This window comes from Punica granatum, chromosome 3 (genome assembly GCF_007655135.1).
Source record: "Punica granatum isolate Tunisia-2019 chromosome 3, ASM765513v2, whole genome shotgun sequence".
In the NCBI taxonomy this organism is placed as follows: domain Eukaryota; kingdom Viridiplantae; phylum Streptophyta; class Magnoliopsida; order Myrtales; family Lythraceae; genus Punica; species Punica granatum.
The window spans coordinates 13,724,644-13,745,141 of NC_045129.1; the positions used below are offsets into that span (position 1 = coordinate 13,724,644).

At 38.4% G+C, this 20,498-nt stretch overlaps 2 protein-coding genes and 1 long non-coding RNA gene across 6 annotated transcripts; 2 read left to right on the top strand and 1 right to left on the bottom strand.

Moving 5' to 3' along the window:
• Window positions 1-4,419: 4,419 nt before the first annotated feature.
• LOC116201069 lies at window positions 4,420-5,296 on the bottom strand. Its single transcript, XR_004155791.1, has 2 exons — window positions 5,157-5,296; window positions 4,420-5,045 (listed from the first exon to the last, which is right to left on the bottom strand). It is a non-coding gene; the product is annotated as an uncharacterized LOC116201069 (long non-coding RNA).
• LOC116201064 (protein TOPLESS-like) lies at window positions 5,291-12,702 on the top strand. 4 transcript variants are annotated; one of them, XM_031532144.1, is made up of 27 exons: window positions 5,291-5,413; window positions 5,740-5,821; window positions 5,928-6,064; window positions 6,154-6,333; window positions 6,430-6,543; window positions 6,632-6,790; window positions 7,074-7,251; window positions 7,398-7,524; window positions 7,800-7,912; window positions 8,011-8,176; window positions 8,263-8,372; window positions 8,466-8,535; window positions 8,667-8,740; window positions 8,863-8,958; window positions 9,047-9,142; window positions 9,236-9,363; window positions 9,460-9,694; window positions 9,778-9,939; window positions 10,028-10,123; window positions 10,244-10,390; window positions 10,527-10,637; window positions 10,734-10,913; window positions 11,161-11,289; window positions 11,365-11,460; window positions 11,564-11,752; window positions 11,847-12,013; window positions 12,124-12,334. In XM_031532144.1, the coding sequence occupies exons 3-27, from the start codon at window positions 5,985-5,987 to the stop codon at window positions 12,332-12,334; spliced, it is 3,414 nt and encodes a 1,137-aa protein (XP_031388004.1). In that variant the 5' UTR covers window positions 5,291-5,413; window positions 5,740-5,821; window positions 5,928-5,984. The 4 variants fall into 4 exon arrangements, with proteins under 4 accessions (XP_031388004.1, XP_031388006.1, XP_031388003.1 ...); XM_031532146.1 differs by having other exon boundaries at window positions 5,294-5,490; window positions 5,739-5,821; window positions 7,803-7,912; XM_031532143.1 differs by having other exon boundaries at window positions 5,295-5,490; window positions 5,739-5,821; window positions 12,124-12,702.
• A 3,369-nt stretch (window positions 12,703-16,071) lies between these two features.
• Window positions 16,072-20,463, top strand: LOC116201065 (P-loop guanosine triphosphatase YjiA). The gene is made up of 10 exons (XM_031532147.1): window positions 16,072-16,451; window positions 17,161-17,226; window positions 17,381-17,561; window positions 17,938-18,134; window positions 18,816-18,866; window positions 18,967-19,058; window positions 19,411-19,517; window positions 19,781-19,872; window positions 19,986-20,090; window positions 20,178-20,463. Exons 1-10 carry the CDS (start codon window positions 16,137-16,139, stop codon window positions 20,313-20,315), a joined length of 1,344 nt encoding a protein of 447 aa, XP_031388007.1. The 5' UTR covers window positions 16,072-16,136; the 3' UTR covers window positions 20,316-20,463.
• The last annotated feature ends 35 nt before the right edge of the window (window positions 20,464-20,498 follow it).

A 20,498-nucleotide genomic window follows, 5' to 3' on the forward strand; every position in this document is an offset into this window, starting at 1 on the left:
TGAGTACCAGATACCAAAACCGAGGAGATTCTTGATCTCAGATATATATATATATATATATACATGTGTATGTGTGTGAACTTCGCTGGTGCCATTGAACAAGATCCGTGGCAAAACAATTTTGTTCGGGACGGTGTTATAGTGCCTCCTCTTAATAAATATAAATTCCTATTTCTTATATTGATTTCCTTTCCCTATTTCATTCTAGGTCTGTTGGTCTTTTCGTATAAAAAGAATGAGTCATGCCCCGTGAAAGAGAAAGAAATGCGACTAACTACAGCTGAAATATATATTACTATAAAAATGAGAATAATTATCGAAGGGGATATAGTGCAACGATACACGTTTTCGCTTGATAATCAAGAGATTTTAGATTTAATATTCATTGTGAAATTACTCGTACCATTTTATTAACCATTACGAATTTTATTTCATTATATTAAATTTATAGACCTCTTTTATAAAAAAAAATAATAAAAAAGAGAATAATTTCAATCTTGGCGTCTCGAGCTGTTGTTTACTTAATGAGCCATTTAATTTCTTGAATCCGACGTCACTAGTTGAGTTGGATCTTGTATGTGTACGTGGACTTTGTCTTCTGGCGTGTTTAATTAATTGAAGGACAAATGGGAATTGTGGAGAAGGGATGGACGTAAAATTATCTTACTATTACGCATATTTAATTATGAAGTTGTTAAAACAGGGTTAAATGTGCCTACCGAAAAAAAAAGGGTTAAATGTGTAACATCGTACTATTTATATATGTAACGTTTAAGAGTGAAGATCAATTTTACGCAATTGTAGGCAATAACAGGTATGTAAAATTTGACAGCATTGGTGTTATAGTTTAAAATAAAATAAAAACAAGGAATATGTTACGGGTGGGAATTGAGGTGATTAACCACGCCATCTCCTTATATTTCTTTTTCTTTTTTAACATCTAATTTGCTATTAATTTGTCATGTTGGGGGTGGGACATATGTAGAGGACACATTAATCAGCATCTATAAACTTTCTCTTCTTTATCTTTCAGTGAACAGCATCTATAACAATTTAAATTAATCAATCAAAAAAAAGTTTATACTATATTAGCACGGACAAATAAAAACTTGTTAAATTAGAGGTGCGTAAATCAAAAAAAGAAAAAAAGAAAATGCTAAGATACCATACAACTAGAAAAGAGATTATAAATTAAATGATTGGATAGAAAACTTTTAAATCTTGTTGTTTATAGGTAAATATTAAACAATGTCATTCTTTCGAGAAAAGTTCTCCAATATACTAAAAAAAATTACGTGAGACTTAATACAAGTACTGTAATGTATAACTCTCCAATTAAAGTCTGATATATTGCCAGTCAAACTCATATCACCTTCTTTTGCATTTTCTTGATATTTAATTTCAACTTGCACATGCAATCTTAATGCATTAGTCTCATCTAACACAAAAAAAAAAAAGGTGCCCTTGTCTAGTCGCCTTGACTTGTGTAAAATGCCACTATGGGATAGTTGGAAAAATTCTTCCTCTATTTTTTCGGAGGAAAAAGGAATGCTTTGTGGATAATATACGCGCATAATGATGGCACAGAAGTCTAGTCCTAATAATGGATGGATTGTAGTTGATAATACTAAAGCTGCACCCATGCTTTGCAAGGCAAGACGTTTAATTTTAATTGACATCATATAGAGCGCGAGTAAATAGAAAACGCAAGACTTCAAACTTTTTTTTTGAAAAATACATTTAAGTCCTCAATTTTTCTTTATTTTTTCACATTTCGTCCTAATTCTTATTAGAAACTATTACTTTTTTTATGGCAAAAGTAATGCTATGACCAAGGGGAGAAAGATATGTAATGTTTAGGATGAAATTGAATAAATAAAAAGATTTAGGACAAAAGTGAAAAAAAATATATATATATATATATAGTTTGATTGGGAAGCAGGGATGTAATTGTGTACTTGGGGAAAAAGTTTTACATGTAAACATCACAAATTAATAAAAATTTATTTATACTTATTGATTTTTTTTTCATATGAACTCTAGTATCCACAACTTTAAGGAACTTGACTAATTTAGTCAAGTCGAGTCAGCCACTAAGAGATAAAGTTCTTCTAACACGAAATTCTTTTCATTCATAAAACTCGAGTCGGAAATATTTTTTAAGGGTATATTACCCTTAAAAAATATTTCCAGTTACAATTCACGTTGTTGATACCTATTGACTAAAAGAACTAAATATTGATATACCAGTTACACATAATAACTTATTGAGTAAGGAGAAAAAAAGTGGGTATTAAAACTCGAGTAATTTTACAATTTTTTTTTTATGTAACACTTGCCGCTTTTCTTGCATAAAGTGAAAGATGGGGGCATAATTACATAAAGTTAGAAAAAAGTGATCGATGGGATACCACGTCGCTTTATATCATAGAAAATAGAAAATATAGGATGGATTCAACAAAAAATGATAAAGATGAACATCTCATTAATTTATCATTCCATGTTATGATCTTCTTTGTATCGCGATAATTTCATGACAGTGATATTGAGAGTCATGTGCTCGATGTCAGTTTCTACACAGTACCGCCACTCATTACCGTCAACAAGGGAAATGAAAAACTGCAAAAAAAAAAAATATATATATATATAATAACAATAATAATACAACTAAAAATATAAAAGCTTCTTGATAGAAAAGGACGTATCGGATGGATAAGGGCCTCAATTAAATATGGATTTCTTTTCTTTTTTTGGATGTTAATAAATTGGACTATTTATGTATTTCCGTACAGAGTAGGCCGACGCTCATCCTTTGGCGCGTGGGAACCACGACCAGTGCATGTAAAGCATGCGGTTTGGCCGTATCTGACCAGCTTAAAATCTTGTCAGACCTCAGTCCGTCTGCTCACACGCAGTTAAATTCCTCATTTTTAGCCAAAAATAAAAATGAAAAAAAATAAAAATAAGAACCAAAAAAAAAAAAAGATGTCTGATTTCTGACCAATATATAGCGTTTAGGGCACTTCTTACAAATAACACCAATGTGAAAGTGAAACTAAAATAGCAAAAGAAATAAAAAAAGAAAAACAAATTAAAGACCAGAAATCTGATTTCTGACCAATATATAGAGTTTAGTGCACTAACAAATTACACCAATCTGAAATCAAAATATTTTGAATTTGATTTTTCAAATAGAGGATCTTTTTATTGATTTTTTATATTGAGGATCTTTTAAAGATTTTCCATCTAGAAAATTATTTTATTAGTTTCATAAATCTCACTTGCAAAAAGATATTTTATTAATTACGGTCGAAAATTGGTATCCAGACATGGAGTGAGGAATAATCTTCAAGCTGTTTCAAAGGAAAATTCTTGATGAAATCAATTCATTGATAGACCAATAGAAGGTAATAATTTATTAGAAAACGATGCAACAATTATTTATTGGAATGATATTAGGGTTTAGGGATAGGTTGACGGGAATGGGAGATGCCTCTAAAATTTTGATACTCTAAAAAATTTATATATATATTTTTTAGTTTTTATGAATTTACTTATATTCGACTCCTAGTTTGAATAATTTATTTTCCCATTCGCATCTAAGGACCTGGACGAGCCAAATCATGGGTCTGTTGATGGAGGGGTGGGTCGGCAGATGTGAAAAGGGAAGATGGGTATTTTAGTGTCAACTAATAACACTACCTAATTTGATTTCTTTAATGAGTTTATGCATTAAATTTACGGCTTTAATTATTCTTGGCTAATAAATAGGTGACACAAATAAAAGCCACATCGCTTGATAATTTTGTAACAAAGAGAATTTTCAACACGTCTTTATTTCAATATCAAGTAATTCCACTTAGACAACATTTATATGAGTCAGGGGCGGAGCCAAACGGGGAAATCCCGTATGACCTAATATATCTGACAAGTCGCACTATACGTCAACCCAAGAGGCATCTTCCTCTCCAGGACTTCGAAAAGGCAATGTAATACCAGGGGCAATTGTCCCCCCTGAACTTTGGTTTTTTTTATAATTTTGCCCCAAAATTATGTTAATTTATGAATTTTTCTATGTAAAATTTGCACTTTGCCCTCCCTGAAAAAAAAAATTTATGTACTATTTATATCAAGCAATATTTTTGCCCCCCTGAACGAAAATCCTGGATTCACCCCTGATATGAGTAACACCGACGCCTCCATTTTACGCGCCTCAATCGATCCACTTCTAGGGTCAAAAGCCTGCATCGCTCTCTGTTTAGCGTTTCACATAAACAAATCTTTACAGCCAGAGAAAGCGCAGACCCAGAATTTTTAGTTTTTGGGTTAATCTAGACATGGATGACTCGTGTAAATAAATTCGCATTTAACGAATACAAGCCTAATTGTAAGAGAGATTCATCTGCCAAATAGGAAATAGAAGAAGAGAAATAAAGGAATGGTAATTTCATTGACGGGAATTAAAGTCAGACCTCTTAATTTGGACGGATATGCGCGATTTCTCGAATATCTGAAATGTAAAAAAAGAACGAGAGGAGAAGATTCCCCCACTTTGACTCGAGAAATGGAAAGCTTATAAAAACAAAATGACGATATTTTGATAGAAAAATTTATCACGACACGCTCAGCGTTTATCGCGATAAAATGATAATATCGTGTCGTTAGGTCCACGTTGGTGCTTTATTACGTCCAGGGGCACGTCTCCGTGATGCGACGCGATGGCAGGCTCCGTAATTTTGCGGAAATCTGGGGTCGAATCCAATCCAGAGCCGGTCCTTAAAGAGAATTGTCCTTTCCCTCGGGGATCTGAGAGGGCACAGGAATCGCTGTCCGAGCAGACCTCTGGTGCAGTAACTCTTACGTGAGCCCCCCTCCCAGACCGTACGATCCGATCCCGTCATGCCAACTTAATCTCCGGATCGGAGTCAGAGGGCAGAAAGGCTTAGATCTCACCGTGGACACGGCCGCATCGGATCGTGTCCGAGCGGTGAAGTGAGTGGAGGGGCCGGGGGACAGCTGTCAGCTGGAGATTCTGCGCCGATGGACTAGACAAAAACGAAGCCGGCTAAGCGAACCAAAGTGGTAACTGCGCTCACCGCATAAGTGATTGCGCCTATCAACGAGGCCAAGTGATAAGCTATTGATAAGCGCCATACCTTATCATCGCGAATTCCGGTCCGCTTTTCCTCTTTACAAAAATCACCATCTCTGCAAGTGTGCGTCGCTATAAATACAGAGAGAGGGACGGGAAGGAGAGAGAAAGTACTTCGCCATCCCTAGAGAGAGAGAGAGAGAGAGAGAGAGAGAGAATTATTTTAGAGATAGAGATAGAGATAGAGAAGGGGAGCTTGGGTGAGTTCTCTTCCTCTGCTTTCAGGGGCTCAATCAATCTCTCGATCGTTAGTCTTCGAGGGTGGTTTCTGGGAACTTTCTATCTCTTCCTCCATTGTGCGCTTCGAATCTGTTGCTTTAGAGGCTTTTGCTTTTCGGGTTTGTGATTTTTCATCTCTCAACCCTTTTTTTTTTTTTTTGCAGCTTGAAATGCTTTTTTTTTTAGTACTATTTATGGATATTAATGGACTCATGCAATTATTAATTTTTTTTCCCCAGTTTCTTTTGCATCTTTTGATTCCAGAGGGGTTAAAGCAGCTTTCTTTTCTCATGCCCATGATTTGAATTAAGGATTAAACCCCCCGAAAATTTTCACCTTTTTACCCAATTTGAGGTCTTGCACTTAGGTCTGCTCCGCATTTACCCACCTGGAAATGCCGATGATGTCAGGCTGTCTGATGAAGACGGTGATGCAGTGATCGAGTTCTGGGTATGTCTTACTGGGTTTCTTCTTGCCCTTCTGCTTTCAAGCGATGAACTGATTGATGTGCTCTGCTCTGACGTAGCTTCAATCCTCTGCTATTGCTTTTGCGTAGATCTAGTCGTACAGGGGAAATTTTGTGCTGTCTGGAGTCAACTGTGCTGCTCTCCCGATGTCGTCTCTCAGTCGGGAGCTGGTCTTCTTGATCTTACAGTTTCTCGATGAGGAGAAGTTCAAAGAGACAGTTCACAAGTGGGTCATGAGCTTATTTTCCATTGTAATCTCCTAATGTGTGGTAATTTGAGCTGATTCGTTAGTCCCTCTGTGGGTTGTGAGCACAGGCTCGAGCAGGAATCTGGGTTTTTCTTTAACATGAAGTATTTCGAGGATGAGGTCCACAATGGCAATTGGGACGAGGTCGAGAGGTACCTCTCTGGGTTCACAAAAGTGGACGACAATCGGTATTCGATGAAAATCTTCTTTGAGATAAGGAAGCAAAAGTACCTCGAGGCATTGGACAAGTACGAAAATCTCTCTCTCTCTCCCCCCCCTGTAGTTTATAAATTCAAATTGTGTGTGAGTTCCTGCATTAAGCTAGAAAATTGATTCTTTCATAGGCATGATCGAGCGAAAGCTGTGGATATATTAGTGAAGGACCTTAAGGTGTTTGCCACATTTAATGAGGAGCTTTTCAAGGAGATAACTCAGCTGCTTACATTGGAGAACTTCAGGTATATAAATTGATTGTGCCTTTCCCTTTAATTATGAGATAGCCTTCTTGAATGTACTGAATGTGTAGTTTTATTTGCTGTGCTATAGGGAGAATGAGCAGTTGTCAAAATATGGAGATACAAAGTCTGCAAGAGCCATAATGTTAGTGGAGCTCAAGAAGCTTATCGAGGCAAACCCATTATTTCGTGATAAACTGCAATTCCCTAGCCTGAAGAACTCAAGGCTTCGGACTCTTATCAATCAAAGGTAATCTTCATGATGGCATTCTCACTTGGAGCGTCTTAGATGTGCAACTCCTTGACCACTTGAAGATTCTCCTCTCATAACGTCACTCCATATAGCTCTAAGTCAGCATACTCCTTAACATGCTGCAGGAAATAAAAAGCTCTACTGCATTTGTTTACATGCATTGATAACTTCTTAGACAAACTCTTACCACTACAGTTACATCAATACAGTGCAATGCAACTTGTATCTATAGCTGGTTGGCAAAATGGTATAAACATGTATTTAATCATGTAAATTTCAGCTTAAATTGGCAACACCAACTCTGTAAGAATCCAAGACCGAATCCCGACATAAAAACTCTCTTTGTGGATCACTCTTGTGGTCAGCCCAATGGCGCACGGGCCCCATCTCCCGCAAACAATCCCTTGCTGGGATCCTTGCCAAAAGTGGGTGGTTTCCCACCTCTGGGAGCACATGGGGTTAGTTATTTCCTCTTATTTTTCCACCGTAGCTGGTTAATGATTATTTAAGCTACAAAAGCGACATGCTCTTTTCAGTTTGTGATGATTTAAGCAAGATGGGTCATATGCTTACTCTTTTTACTCTGTTGGTCAAATGTTTTCAGCCTTTCCAACCGACACCTGCTGCAGTCCCAGCACCCCTCGCTGGTTGGATGTCGAATCCCCCCCCTGTGACCCATCCTGCAGTTTCTGGAGGAGGAGCTATAGGCCTCAGTGGCCCATCAATACCAGGTACGAATGTTCCTTTGAGTTTACTGTGGAGTAATACAAATTAGACGATGCCTTCATACAATAAGCTTCAAACTGGCAGTGGTCTTTCCTAAAGTTTCACATTACAGTTTTGGGAAAATCTAATTTTAGATTCTTCAGTGATATACTATTTAGATACATTGCTTAGTTCAGTTTGCAGAATATTTATGTTTTGTCAATTAATTTTTCTTCCCTTGTTTAAGATTGGGGAACTGAAGAGAAATTATTAACTGTGTGGTGTCTGAATCCATGTTTAGCAGCTGCCCTAAAGCATCCTCGGACTCCCCCTACCAACCCTTCTGTGGACTATCCATCTGGGGATCCAGATCACATTTCCAAAAGAACAAGGCCCATGGGCATCACTGATGAGGTACCTTTCAATTTCCACCTGATGGAATCAGAATATGCTAGTCCAACACACCCTCACAAACTATTGGCTCTTTGACAACCCCGAATCATCACTTGCAGGTGACTCTACCTGTCAATGTTCTTCCAGTAACATTCCCGGGGCACAGTCATGCTCAGAGTTTTAATCCAACTGATGACTTGCCAAAGACAGTTGCACGGACTATAAACCAGGGTTCATCACCAATTAGCATGGACTTCCATCCCTTTCAACAGAGTTTACTTCTAGGTCTGCATTGCCCACAGAGATTGTTAAAAGTCTTCTTTCCTTCTATTTCTCATGACTAAGTCTTACTCTTAATTGTGATAAATCAGTTGGCACCAATGTGGGCGAAGTTGCTCTATGGGAGGTTGGCTCTAGGGAACGTCTAGTTTTGAGGAACTTCAAAGTTTGGGATCTTAGCGCATGCTCGATGCCTCTGCAGGCAAGTTCCTTTCTCCACACACATACATGCATGCTCATGCGCATATCTTTTGCATTTTCTTATTTCTAAAGTAACTGTTGCTCCTGAGTTCAGGCAGCTCTTGTGAAAGATCCCATTGTGTCAGTCAACCGCATCATTTGGAGCCCTGATGGTTCTTTGTTTGGTAAGTTTGGAAAGCTGACTCATTACTTTTACTTGATATAAAAAGTACATTTTAAGACTTTTAGTTGATATAAAATTACCTTTATGAATGGAACTGTTTCATGTTCATTTCTCTATGGGGATAAAATACAGGAGTTGCATACACAATGCACATAGTACAGATATTTTCTTATCACGGTGGCGAGGATTTGCGCCAGCACCGAGAGGTAAATTCAGTTGGAGCTTTGCTTAGTGATCATTAGTCTTAATCTTTCATTTTTATTTCCTTTAGCTATATCCAATAAACTCATACAGCTTGAGTAATGACTCTTATCACATTTTTATTCAGATCGAAGCTCATGTGGGTGGGGTAAATGATCTCGCATTCTCACACCCAAATAAGCAGCTCTGTGTAATAACCTGTGGAGATGACAAGACCATCAAGGTTCTGATCACATTAGACATCAATTAGAACTCAGCAGAAGAGGTTTCCTAATGTTCCTCTGGTCTCATTAATTTAACTTTAATTATAGGTGTGGGATGCTGCTACTGGTGCTAAACAGTATACATTTGAGGGTCATGATGCTCCCGTATATTCTGTGTGCCCTCACTCAAAGGAAAACATTCAGGTTACTTGATTTTGAACATTGTTTCACTTGTTTTGTGTGTATTCCTAATTGTTTGCCATCCTGACCCAAGTTTTATTGCCTTTATACTTTCAGTTCATATTTTCAACTGCACAGGATGGAAAGATAAAAGCATGGTTATATGACAATGTGGGTTCCAGAGTGGACTACGATGCTCCAGGGCGCTGGTGCACAACAATGGCTTATAGTGCTGATGGAACAAGGTTGACATTCTTTGCTTGTAGCTACTCTCTTTCTCTCTAGTTTCACTCTTTCTGGTGCTTGTTTGATTAATATGATGCACGCTTTCAATGCTAAAGGCTCTTCTCCTGCGGAACGAGCAAAGAGGGAGAATCGTTTCTTGTCGAATGGAATGAAAGTGAAGGGGCTGTGAAGAGGACTTATCAAGGGTTCAGGAAACGCTCCTACGGTGTTGTGCAATTTGACACAACAAAGAACAGGTTTTTGGCGGCTGGTGACGATTTCTCTGTTAAGTTTTGGGATATGGACAATGTTCAGCTTTTAACTACTGCTGATGCTGATGGAGGCTTGATAGTAAGTTTTAAATTCAGGCAGAATGATTTCCAAATACTGTTGAATAGAGTGACTTATAAGGGGCTTTCAAACAAATTTCACAGGCAAGTCCTCGAGTCCGATTCAACAAGGACGGGACTCTAATGGCTGTTTCCGCTAATGAGAATGCGATCAAAATATTGGCTAATTCTGATGGTATGAGGTTGCTGCGTGCATTTGAGAACCTTCCTTTTGATGCAGCAAGAGCAGCTGATGGTTCATCCAAGGTAAGTAGTATCTGTTGGTCATTTTCTCGTGACTCATTCATTCTGCCTTTAGATTTGTATGTTGAGCTGCAATTTAATGTTTGTGCAGCCCAAAATAAACCCTATCACAGCAGCGGCTGCTGCTGCAGCAAGTAGTGCTGGACTCTCTGAGAGAGTTCCTTCTGTGATCGCTCCTCCTGTGATGGTTCGTAAGAGATGATCCCTCTATAGCTTTTAGTTTCACTCGATAATACTTTCTTTGGTTGTTCCATTACTTCATTAAGTTCATTTTCTGACAATTTCTATTGTTATATCTAATCATTAGAATGGGGATGCCCGTAGCTTGGGTGACATTAAGCCTAGATTAGCTGAAGAAAGCAATGATAAGACGAAGATCTGGAAGCTAACTGACATCAATGAACCGTCCCACTGCCGGTCCTTGAGGCTGTCTGACGCCATAAGAGTGAACAAGGTTGAATATTTTTTTACTAGTCCTTTTCTGTTTGGAATACTCATAATATTACCGGTCGATTCATTGCATGTCCTGATTGTTTCCCAATCTTTTTGGCTTTCTGAGGTTATAATGCTTTGCATTCTATTGATTACAGATATCGAGGTTAATCTATACAAACTCGGGGAGTGCCATTTTAGCCCTATCAGCAAATGCTGTTCACCTTCTCTGGAAATGGCAGCGAAGCGACCGAAATTCTACCGGCAAGGTGATATACAAACCAAGCAGGAGGCTGAATTTACACAATTTTTTTCCCCTCTTTTTTGGTCAAATCTCCTGAGTCTTATACCTCTGTGTTTTATAGGCAACCGCCAGTCTGCCTCCTCATCTATGGCAGCCCTCAAGTGGCAATATGATGACGAACGACTTAACTGATGTTAACCTGGAGGAAGCTGTTCCATGCTTTGCCCTGTCAAAGAATGATTCTTACGTCATGTCCGCATCAGGAGGGAAAATTTCGCTGTTCAACATGATGACATTTAAGGTAAATTAGGAAAAGATAATCTAAAGTAGCTAAAGGTCAGCTTGGTTCTTAAAAGCCGGGATCTGTTTATAATGGCTGACAAAGTGGAATCTGACACTCTTGTTTTCAAGCCCTCTATTTTTTGTTTTATCAAGATGAGAAGACATGGAAAACAGTGAATTGTTTTGTATAACCAAACAGATCCTAAGATTCTTTTGTTCCATGTTTTACCTCATGGACTATACCGCTTTTTCTGGTGCTAATACAGATGATGACACAATTCATGCCACCACCACCTGCCGCAACCTTTCTAGCTTTCCACCCTCAGGACAATAACATAATAGCCATTGGAATGGACGACTCCACAATTCAGATATATAACGTCCGCGTGGATGAGGTCTGGTATTGTATTCTAATAATTTGACCACTTGAGAGAGCTCGATTTTGTGCTTAACATCATGACTCACCACAGGTCAAGAGCAAGCTAAAGGGTCATTCTAAAAGGATAACTGGACTCGCCTTCTCTAATGTGCTGAATGTGCTAGTTTCTTCTGGAGCCGATGCTCAGGTTTGTAATTAAAGAGTTCCATATTGGCTCACCCACTTTAGATTTACATATATTTCTTTCTCTGTCATTTTTTTCGTCTCTTACATGGAGCTTGCTCTTTCAGATATGTGTGTGGGACTCTGATAGTTGGGAGAGGCAAAGGAGTAGATTCTTGCCGATCCCCAGCGGAAGACCACCAGCAGGACTGTCGGATACACGCGTACAGTTCCATCAGGACCAGACACACTTCCTTGTCGTCCACGAAACCCAGCTAGCAATATATGAAACAACCAAGCTCGAGTGCTTGAAGCAGGTCAGTGTTTCCTGTCCCTCCAGTAAGTAGACTGCCTTTCTTCAAGTTCCTGTGTTCGATATCTAAATATATGACATGGTTTACTCTGTTTCAGTGGGCCCTGCGTGAAAATGCTGCTCCGATTTCTCATGCGACGTTCTCCTGCGACAGCCAGCTAGTTTACGCTTGCTTCCTTGATGCGACGGTGTGTGTCTTCAGTGCCTCAAGCCTGAAATTACAATGTCGAATCAATCCCAGTGCCTATCTTCCTACCAGTGTTAGGTACATCTTGCCATCGACTTCACTACTCATTCTTAGGATGAATTGTATCCATTAATATACAGATGGAACTTTGTTCTGATCCACCATTTTTTCTCTTTGTTATTATACAGCAACTCCAATGTGCATCCACTAGTGGTTGCAGCTCATCCACAAGAGCCGAACCAGTTCGCTTTGGGTCTATCAGATGGTGGGGTTCATGTTTTTGAGCCTCTTGAATCTCAAGGCAGATGGGGCGTGCCTCCTGCTGAAAACGGATCGCCCAGTAGTGGGCCTGCTGGCCCTTCAGCAGGCCTGACGGGCTCTGATCAGGCTCAGAGATGATCCTTGACTGCAAGGCTGCTGCCTTAGCTCGAGCACTTTTAAATGCTCAGGTCGTCGGCTTATTCAGGAACCCAAACTATGCTAATGGGTAGGTGTCAATATTAAACTTGCTGTGAAATAGACCGTCTCAATTGCCAGCTCCAGTTTCGATGAAACACGTTGCTACCTTTGCGTTAGAAATTTTTATGGCTCATAAAGGGCAGTTAGGAGGTTTGCGCTGGGGATTCTAATTTCTACATAAGGTTTGTTCTGAAAAAGATGTAGATCTCAACATGTCAGGATTTAGGTGGATGATGTAACCGTTACATTTGTTAACATCCCGGTTGATTCAGGTAGATTCTTGATATAAATGTCCGGTCATGCAGCCAGTTTGGTTGGGCTCAGTATGAATTGGGGATCTGACCCCAGTTCCAGCGAGTCTCCACTCTTACGTTATATGTTTATCGGTATGGTATGGTATTGCTAATCGGACTCCTCTCAATTCCGCAAAGACCCGGTTTAGACAGCCCTCGCCTCTCAATTCAGCTTTGCTATTCCCGGTAGGAATATCATTAAATGACCAAACTTTCCAACCTTACCATAACACTCCATCCAAGCAAGCCATCAGTGTGTTCTTGTTCTATCTAATTGCCGTTTCATATACTGGCTGGATTCTAATTTAAAGTCCACAATGTTAAAACAACTGATTAGATGATGGTTGGTTGTTTTGAAAGATGGTTATTGAATACATCAGTGTAGCACTCGTGCCCTATTATTGCCTTAAAATTCTTTGGTCTAAGTGGTTATAGTCGTGGAGGTGTACTTTCACGTAGCTAGTTAGCAGGTTGAGGCCTTGTCTGTTAAGCGGACAGATCGCTTCACCAACTACGAACGGCCATGAACCACTGCGAAAAGTCTAGGATGGTAGTGTTCACTCCTAAACTCTTTCTGCGTTAATTTAGCGAGTACTCATTGGGAATCCATTTTGCCCATTAAGATGTTCAACAAAAAAAGTTTTTACGGAATCAACATGGGTTGGTTCAAGCGGTTTGGCGGTTGTTCTCCTTAAGCAAGGTCTTGGGTTTTAGTCTAGTGAATGAAGAAAATTCAAGTTGTGAGAGCTTGATCCCCTTACGGCATGTTTGGTTCGCAGGATTTGATTAGGAACGGATTACGTATTCCGCGCGGAACACACAATCCGACATTTGGTTCGCAGGTCATGTGGAATACCTATTCCGGATGGGCCAATAATCCAGCTTTCGCCCGGATTGAGGAAGCCTCACGTGAATATCTGCATTAGCTAAGGAGCATCCGGAATTGACGCTGAAAAGACTAAAATGCCCTCAGCATTGTTCATTAATTTCAAAACGTGCCATCGTTCATTAAAATATTTTTTTTATTAATTATAAAAATAGATAATTATGCTTATTAAATTATTAAAATATTTACTTTTATTAAGAAAAACTATTTTCAGTAAGTTAATTAAAATGATTAATTTTCACAAATTATTTAATAATTGACATTTTTTATTAATTAAAAATATTCAGTTGTAAATATTATTTACTTTTCAATTATTTAAAATGTTTATTTTTTTATTAATTATAATAATAGATAATTATGCTTATTAAATTGCTAAAAGTAATTAATTTTATTAAGAAATTTTTTTAAGTAATTTAATTAAAATAATTAATTTTAAAATATTATTTACTTTTCAATTATTTAAAATGTTTATTTTTTTATTAATTATAAAAATATATAATTATGTTTATTAAATTATTAAAATGATTACTCTTATTAAGAAAAACTATTTCTAGTAAGTTAATTAAAATAATTAATTTTCAAAAATTATTTAATAATTAATATTTTTTATTAATTAAAAATATTAAGTTGCAAATATTATTTACTTTTCAATTATTTGAAATGTTTATTTAAGTAATTTAATTTAATTTTTTAATTTTTAGAAATTATTTACTTTTACATTTTTTAAAATGTTTATTTTTTATTAATTATAAAAATTGTCATTAAAGTTATCTATTTATCTTATAAATTATGTTTATATGAAGGGCATTTTTGTCTTTTTATCATATTCATATTCTTTTTATTCCTTATTCAACTCAACCAAACATCAAAATTATAATTTTCAATTTTGCTATTCCCTCCAACCAAAGAAAAAAATTTCATCAGATTTTCTATTCTATTCCATGTCTATTCTATTCTCTGTCTATTCTATTCACTGTCTATTCTAATCATAGAAACCAAAAGTAGCCTTAGTGGATTGACAAGGCTCAAATTGAATTAGTCGGGACTCGATGGGCTTCTGAATAGCAAGGTACACACCGAAAATAAAGTTTCTACGAGCTTATCATTTATCTGCAAAATACAAAATAGTCTAAGATATCAAAAAGTATTCGAATATAAAATATAACTTCCGCACGAGTAATTGGTCGAGAAAAATAAACACCACTTAAGTAAGTTCATAACACGTTCGGGAAAAACAAATCACAATACTAACCACAACACTTATAAATTCATAACATTAAAGAAGATTATTTTATAAATATGAATAATATGAAACAACTTCACACTCGACGGGTTTGAGGTGAGTTTTTAAATTAAAATCATTATGAAAGTTGGGCATGTTTGGTCGTTAGGATATAGGAAAGGATAGAATTTGCGAAATCCTTATCCTATGTTCGGTGAAGGCCAGGAAACGACAATCGGGAAACGGTCGGGAAACGACACGATATTATATTTGATAAAATTATCCTGCTTAGGGGGTGGATTTGTCCAGGAATATGATAACAAATAGTTTAAAAGACAAAAAAACCCTTGCTTCCTTTTCGAATTTACGGATCATGCCACTGACTCCTCTTCCAGATTGGGAACTGCAGCTGGCGGGCTCGACGTCGGCCCCATCTCTCCGGGCTTCTTCTCCTGATTCTGAAATTGCATCCTTTTTTTTCTCGAATTTTTTATTTTAAAATTTTAATTTTAATTTCAAAATATTATTGTATATATCCTGAAAATGGAAAAAAAAAATGTTTTAGGGCACCCATATATCCTAATCCTAAACCTTCACTTGCACCAAATATTTTATTAGAATATTTTTAAATATGTAGGATTTGAATCATCTCCTATCCTTTCTTATATCATGTCCTACCCGATCGTTCAAACGTAACCCGAGGGTTTTGACATCAAATTCCCAAACCCTTTTTCCACGATCCAATGGGTAAAATCCGTTTATTGCCCATCATGATTTGAGACGGGTAAAACCCCGATTTACAAAAATCCATTGCGCTCCCTTTGCACCATCACCCATGTAATCAAGAGAGAGCACATTATCTCCAAATTCAGCTCTTGATCTGTTGATGAATTACACACTCACCGCACAGGCGCATTCAAATCGACTAATTATAAAAAGATTAATTAACTAATAAGAAAATTGATTGATGGGAACCGGACCGTGAACTCTAAACTGCACAGAAACTGGACCCAACAGCAAGAGCGAAGAAGATGCTGATAGATCAACCGTTTCACATGAGATTTTTCTCATGAAAAATCAGGAGGGCAGAAACGGGATTTCGCCTCCACCACTAAATTTAATTGGACCGCATCAGTTGATGGGCGGCAAATGGGCCCACGGACTCGAAGTGCAGCCCGAAAAGGGCTCACCCCGTGATTTCCAGGGGCAGATATTCTTGACTGAAATGACAATAGTACCCTCATCATGACCTCAAATCTGCAAAACATGCCCCTCCCAGATAATGTTAACCCGTCTGTGTCTCTAAGCCTCAGCGGCGAATCCGATTCTTGCAGCCATCCAATGGCTTCTCTGTCGCTTGACGTAGCCTCAACCTTCCTCCGCCTCACTTCTCGCAGCCCTAAATCCCTCCGGAGTGCCGTTCTGCCGATCATTTTCAGAGCGAAGCCCCAGGGCCACCGGCAGTTCCACTCTCTGAGCCTCAGAGCGGCTCCACTTGGCGCCACGACTGCAGCTGCGCGTGGCACCCGCCGTCTCACGGTTGCTGCCACGGCCACTACCACGCCGCAGAGCGACGAGTCCGATGTCTTGACTAAAATCCCGCCCGATAATCGGGTTCCAGCCACCATAATCACTGGGTTCCTTGGTTCCGGGAAGGTGCGACCATTTCTGGTTTATTCGTGAAGGGAAAAAAGACAACTTTGTACTTATCAAAAATAGGTTGAGGATTAAAGATGCTTCATTTCGAAATTGATAAAATTTCTGACATAATGAAATCTCAACTTAGGTTGTTGAGCTCCCAGAATAGTGTTTTATGATCAGGAAAACTTGTTTCTGCTGTGATGTATTGCCCTCATATTTGTGTTCATGGTGGTGATTCCTTCACCTCTACCCAGTTCTTTAGTGTCCCAACTTGTTGGAGTTTATGCTACTTGCATCAAAACTCTTGTTTCCCGCAAAAGTTTCTGGCAATTTCAACTGAAAGCTAACAACAAGTTTTGGTTTCCACGGGGAAAATGTGGATGTCCAACTGTCGGTTTGTAATCCTGAGACTTAACAAGTCCCTGACACATTAAAGTAGCAGCATCCGAAAGTGGCATTAAACTGTCGTTGATTTTTGGACATATGGAAGTGGAGTTGTAGTTTACTTCCTAGAGATAACTATTTCAGGAAACATTCTAAGTTTGTGTTTGGATGCCGTTGATCTTGGAGCCTATATGCAGATACTTAATGTGCCAGAAATGTGATTATCAACTACCCTTATCATATATAGTCTGAGTGTGTGCTCCCTTGAACTTAAAAGGAGAACACTTCCCTGAAATATCGGGGCTTCTTTACTGACACTTGTCTTCATATTTGTGGACAGACGACTCTGCTTAACCATATACTGACCGCTGATCATGGAAAACGAATAGCCGTGATCGAGAACGAGGTATTTGATTGAGTCTGACATTTCTATATTAAATTAGTTGGTAGCTTGAATAAACTACGCCGACTGTTACTGTCTGAAAATTTCAAAGTGATTCCTGGCTAGTTAGTGTTTGCTTTGTTACTATATAGAGATGTTTTTCTGTTTTGGATCTCAGTATGGTGAAGTGGACATCGATGGTTCCCTAGTTGCTGCCAAAGCTGCGGGTGCTGAGGATATAGTGATGCTTAACAATGGTTGTCTTTGCTGCACTGTACGGGGTGATCTTGTCCGGATGATTGCAGAATTGGTCAATAAGAAGAAAGGCAAATTTGATCATATTGTTATAGAGACCACAGGTAGCGTTTTCACTTATTCTGATAAGTTCCTGAATTTTCTACCTGTTTGGAATGATCCCGGAACTTTTTATCCTGAGAGAAGAAAATTTGATATTGTGCTTGCAAGTGTTTCCAAATCTTAATAACGAGACCAACCACCCATGAAACTCCCCTCTCCACTTGCTGATTGCTGTATACTAGCCTCCACCCTAAATAATGGATTCTGTTCATAGGTGTCAGGTTTCACAAATATATGTAAGAAAACAACACTCAACATATTCTGTGATGAAACAATGTCAACTGGACCCTTTATGATATGGCTTCCTACTGCTGAATCTGAGGTTGTCTAGGGGAAATTAGTAAGTAGTTTACAAGTTTTTCTATGCAAAATTTGCAGGATTGGCAAATCCGGCACCAATAATACAGACATTTTATGCTGAGGACCAGGTTTTCAATGGTGTCAAACTGGATGGTGTTATTACCTTGGTCGATGCCAAACATGTGGGTTTTCACCTCGACCAGGTCAAGCCGCAAGGAGTAGTGAATGAGGCAGTTGAACAAATTGCTTATGCAGACCGTATTATAATTAATAAGGTAACTTTGTTGCAATATGTTTGTGAGCTTATTGTGTCCCCCAAGCTTTTAAGTGACTTATATAACTAGTTCTGCCAAATTGTTGTTTAAACAGCCGAAGTTTCTCTGGTTCCATATTTCCTATATTTTGCCAATACTTTGATCGCAGTGATATGTTCTCTTTGTGGATATTGAATCCTGTTTCAAAAATTTTCCATTTTGGCTGATAATAGAGTAGACTATCACTGTCGCCTTCCGCTTATTCATTTGCCATCGTTTTTGTCCCTGACATATTTTTGTCACCAGTTAGCCCCAAACGTTGACATTATTTATACCCTTTCGTTAATCACCGTGACGGAAAATTCATGGACGGCGTAATATGCCGTGTCACTTTTCCATCATGGAATGGTATAAATGTTAGACGGATTGCCAACATTTGGGGCTAACTGGTGACAAAAATATGTTGGGGGCAAAAACGGTGGCAAATAAATAAGTGGAGAGCGATAGTGATAGTTTACTATTGATAATATTTTTGGGTAGGTAATTGTTTGTATGGTTCTCACTGCTGAGTCATTATGTAGTCAAGGATCAATTTGTTGTCCACACACGCGCACACACACCTTAGATATTGTTAAAACTGTACAAACTCTAGCGATGCGAGTTTGTTAATAAGATTCTGACTGTTGTTTCCGTACCAACCAGACGGATCTTGTTGGTGAACCTGAACTTGCATCTCTGGTCCAGCGAATAAGGGTGAGAGGGCCTTATATTTCAGGCATGCTTCTTAAGTGCTCTTCTTATTGAATGCTTGAAAAGTTCATAATTGTGGTGATATCCAAATGCGATCAAACAGAACATCAATCGCATGGCTAGCTTAGAGCGGACACAGTATGGAAAGGTTGACTTGGATTATGTTCTTGGAATTGGAGGCTTTGATTTGGAGAGGTAACTCTCTCTCTCTCTCTCTCTCGCTCGCTCTTGCTCTCTCTCTCTCCTCCTCACTCTCTCTGACACTCCCTGTCACCTCTTCGTTTTATGCTTTCACGGAGTTTATTTTATCAGTTAGATGATCAATACTCTGCTCGATATGTCATCAGTTTTGGCCATATTGATTCAAGTAGTGCATATATCATACAAGAATTCCAGTTGGAGTTTATGGTTGAGGGAACTGGCTGTTACAATATGCACCATGCAGCATGGCTCTTTATGTTCAATTTTACCTAATAAATTTATAAAATTTTCACTCATGGTATGTGCTTTAAAATTCTGATCCTTTTCTTCTGTGGACCTTTCCCAGGATTGAGAGTGCTGTTGATGCTGAGGGTGCGAGAGAAGACCATGCTGATCATGACCATGACCATGATCATCACCATCATCATCATGACGAACACGACCATAAGCATGGTAACTTTAATCTGTTCAGTGTTGATTTTCTTTTGCAACTTGTGGTTTATTTATTGCTGGTGCACCAGCAGTAATGACATATTTGATGTTCTAAGTGAGCTCTTATCTTTCTGTTGTTGAAAGAACAGTCGGTGTAGGATATTGATGAAATAGGTGTCTCCTCTGCCAACGTCATACGAAATTGCAGCTTCCATTGGTTTGTGGAGTTAACTAAGCCTTTTCTTTTTTTGTTTTTTTTTCTTTTGTTGTGCGTATGTGGACAGAGCATCATGATCATCATGGACATGATCATTCTCATGATCCTGGCGTTTCTTCTGTCAGTATAGTTTGCGAAGGAAGCTTGGATCTCGAGAAGGTTGTTTTTCTGTTACAGTAATATTTATAATTAAGCGACTTCTTATGCCTGTTCAGTTTGTAAAAAATGTGGCTGCTTAACTGATGGAAGAGTTGTTTCTTTTATGTGCTTAGGCGAACATATGGCTTGGGACATTGTTATTGGAACGTAGCGAGGACATATATCGGATGAAAGGTCTTCTCTCAGTAGAGGGCATGAACGAGAGATTCGTTTTTCAGGTGAATGAGGATGCTTTTGGAAAGAGCCACACCGGCGATATTACTTATCATGTTTTAACTTCGTAAAATGATTTCACATGATGGTAGGGAGTCCATGATATCTTCCAAGGCTCACCTGACCGATTGTGGGGTCCAGACGAAGCGAGGGCGAACAAGATCGTATTCATCGGGAAGAACTTGGATGCGCAGGAATTGGAGAAGGGCTTCAAAGCTTGTTTGCTTTGATGATGAAGACCAATAAAATGGCATTTCATGTCCAAAACATCCCCTCTTCCACAGTTTTGATGGTTAGAAAAGGTGGAGCTATTGCTGTAAAATAAAACTGGGACATTTATAACATTAGTAAAAACACTCTTAAAACATTTGTTGCAAATTGCACAGTGAATTTTTTATTTTTAAATTGTTTTT

What these genes read in the sequence shown, in the direction of transcription:
- LOC116201065 (XM_031532147.1), top strand. Translation starts at nt 16,137, where the DNA reads ATGGCTTCTCTGTCGCTTGACGTAGCCTCAACCTTCCTCCGCCTCACT. An exon ending in TATTGTTATAGAGACCACAG is followed by an intron (nt 17,562 to 17,937) that starts GTAGCGTTTTCA and finishes CAAAATTTGCAG; the next exon opens with GATTGGCAAATCCGGCACCA. An exon ending in GAAGCTTGGATCTCGAGAAG is followed by an intron (nt 19,873 to 19,985) that starts GTTGTTTTTCTG and finishes TTATGTGCTTAG; the next exon opens with GCGAACATATGGCTTGGGAC.
- LOC116201064 (XM_031532144.1), top strand. Translation starts at nt 5,985, where the DNA reads ATGTCGTCTCTCAGTCGGGAGCTGGTCTTCTTGATCTTACAGTTTCTC. An exon ending in CTTACATTGGAGAACTTCAG is followed by an intron (nt 6,544 to 6,631) that starts GTATATAAATTG and finishes GCTGTGCTATAG; the next exon opens with GGAGAATGAGCAGTTGTCAA. An exon ending in CACCTCTGGGAGCACATGGG is followed by an intron (nt 7,252 to 7,397) that starts GTTAGTTATTTC and finishes AAATGTTTTCAG; the next exon opens with CCTTTCCAACCGACACCTGC.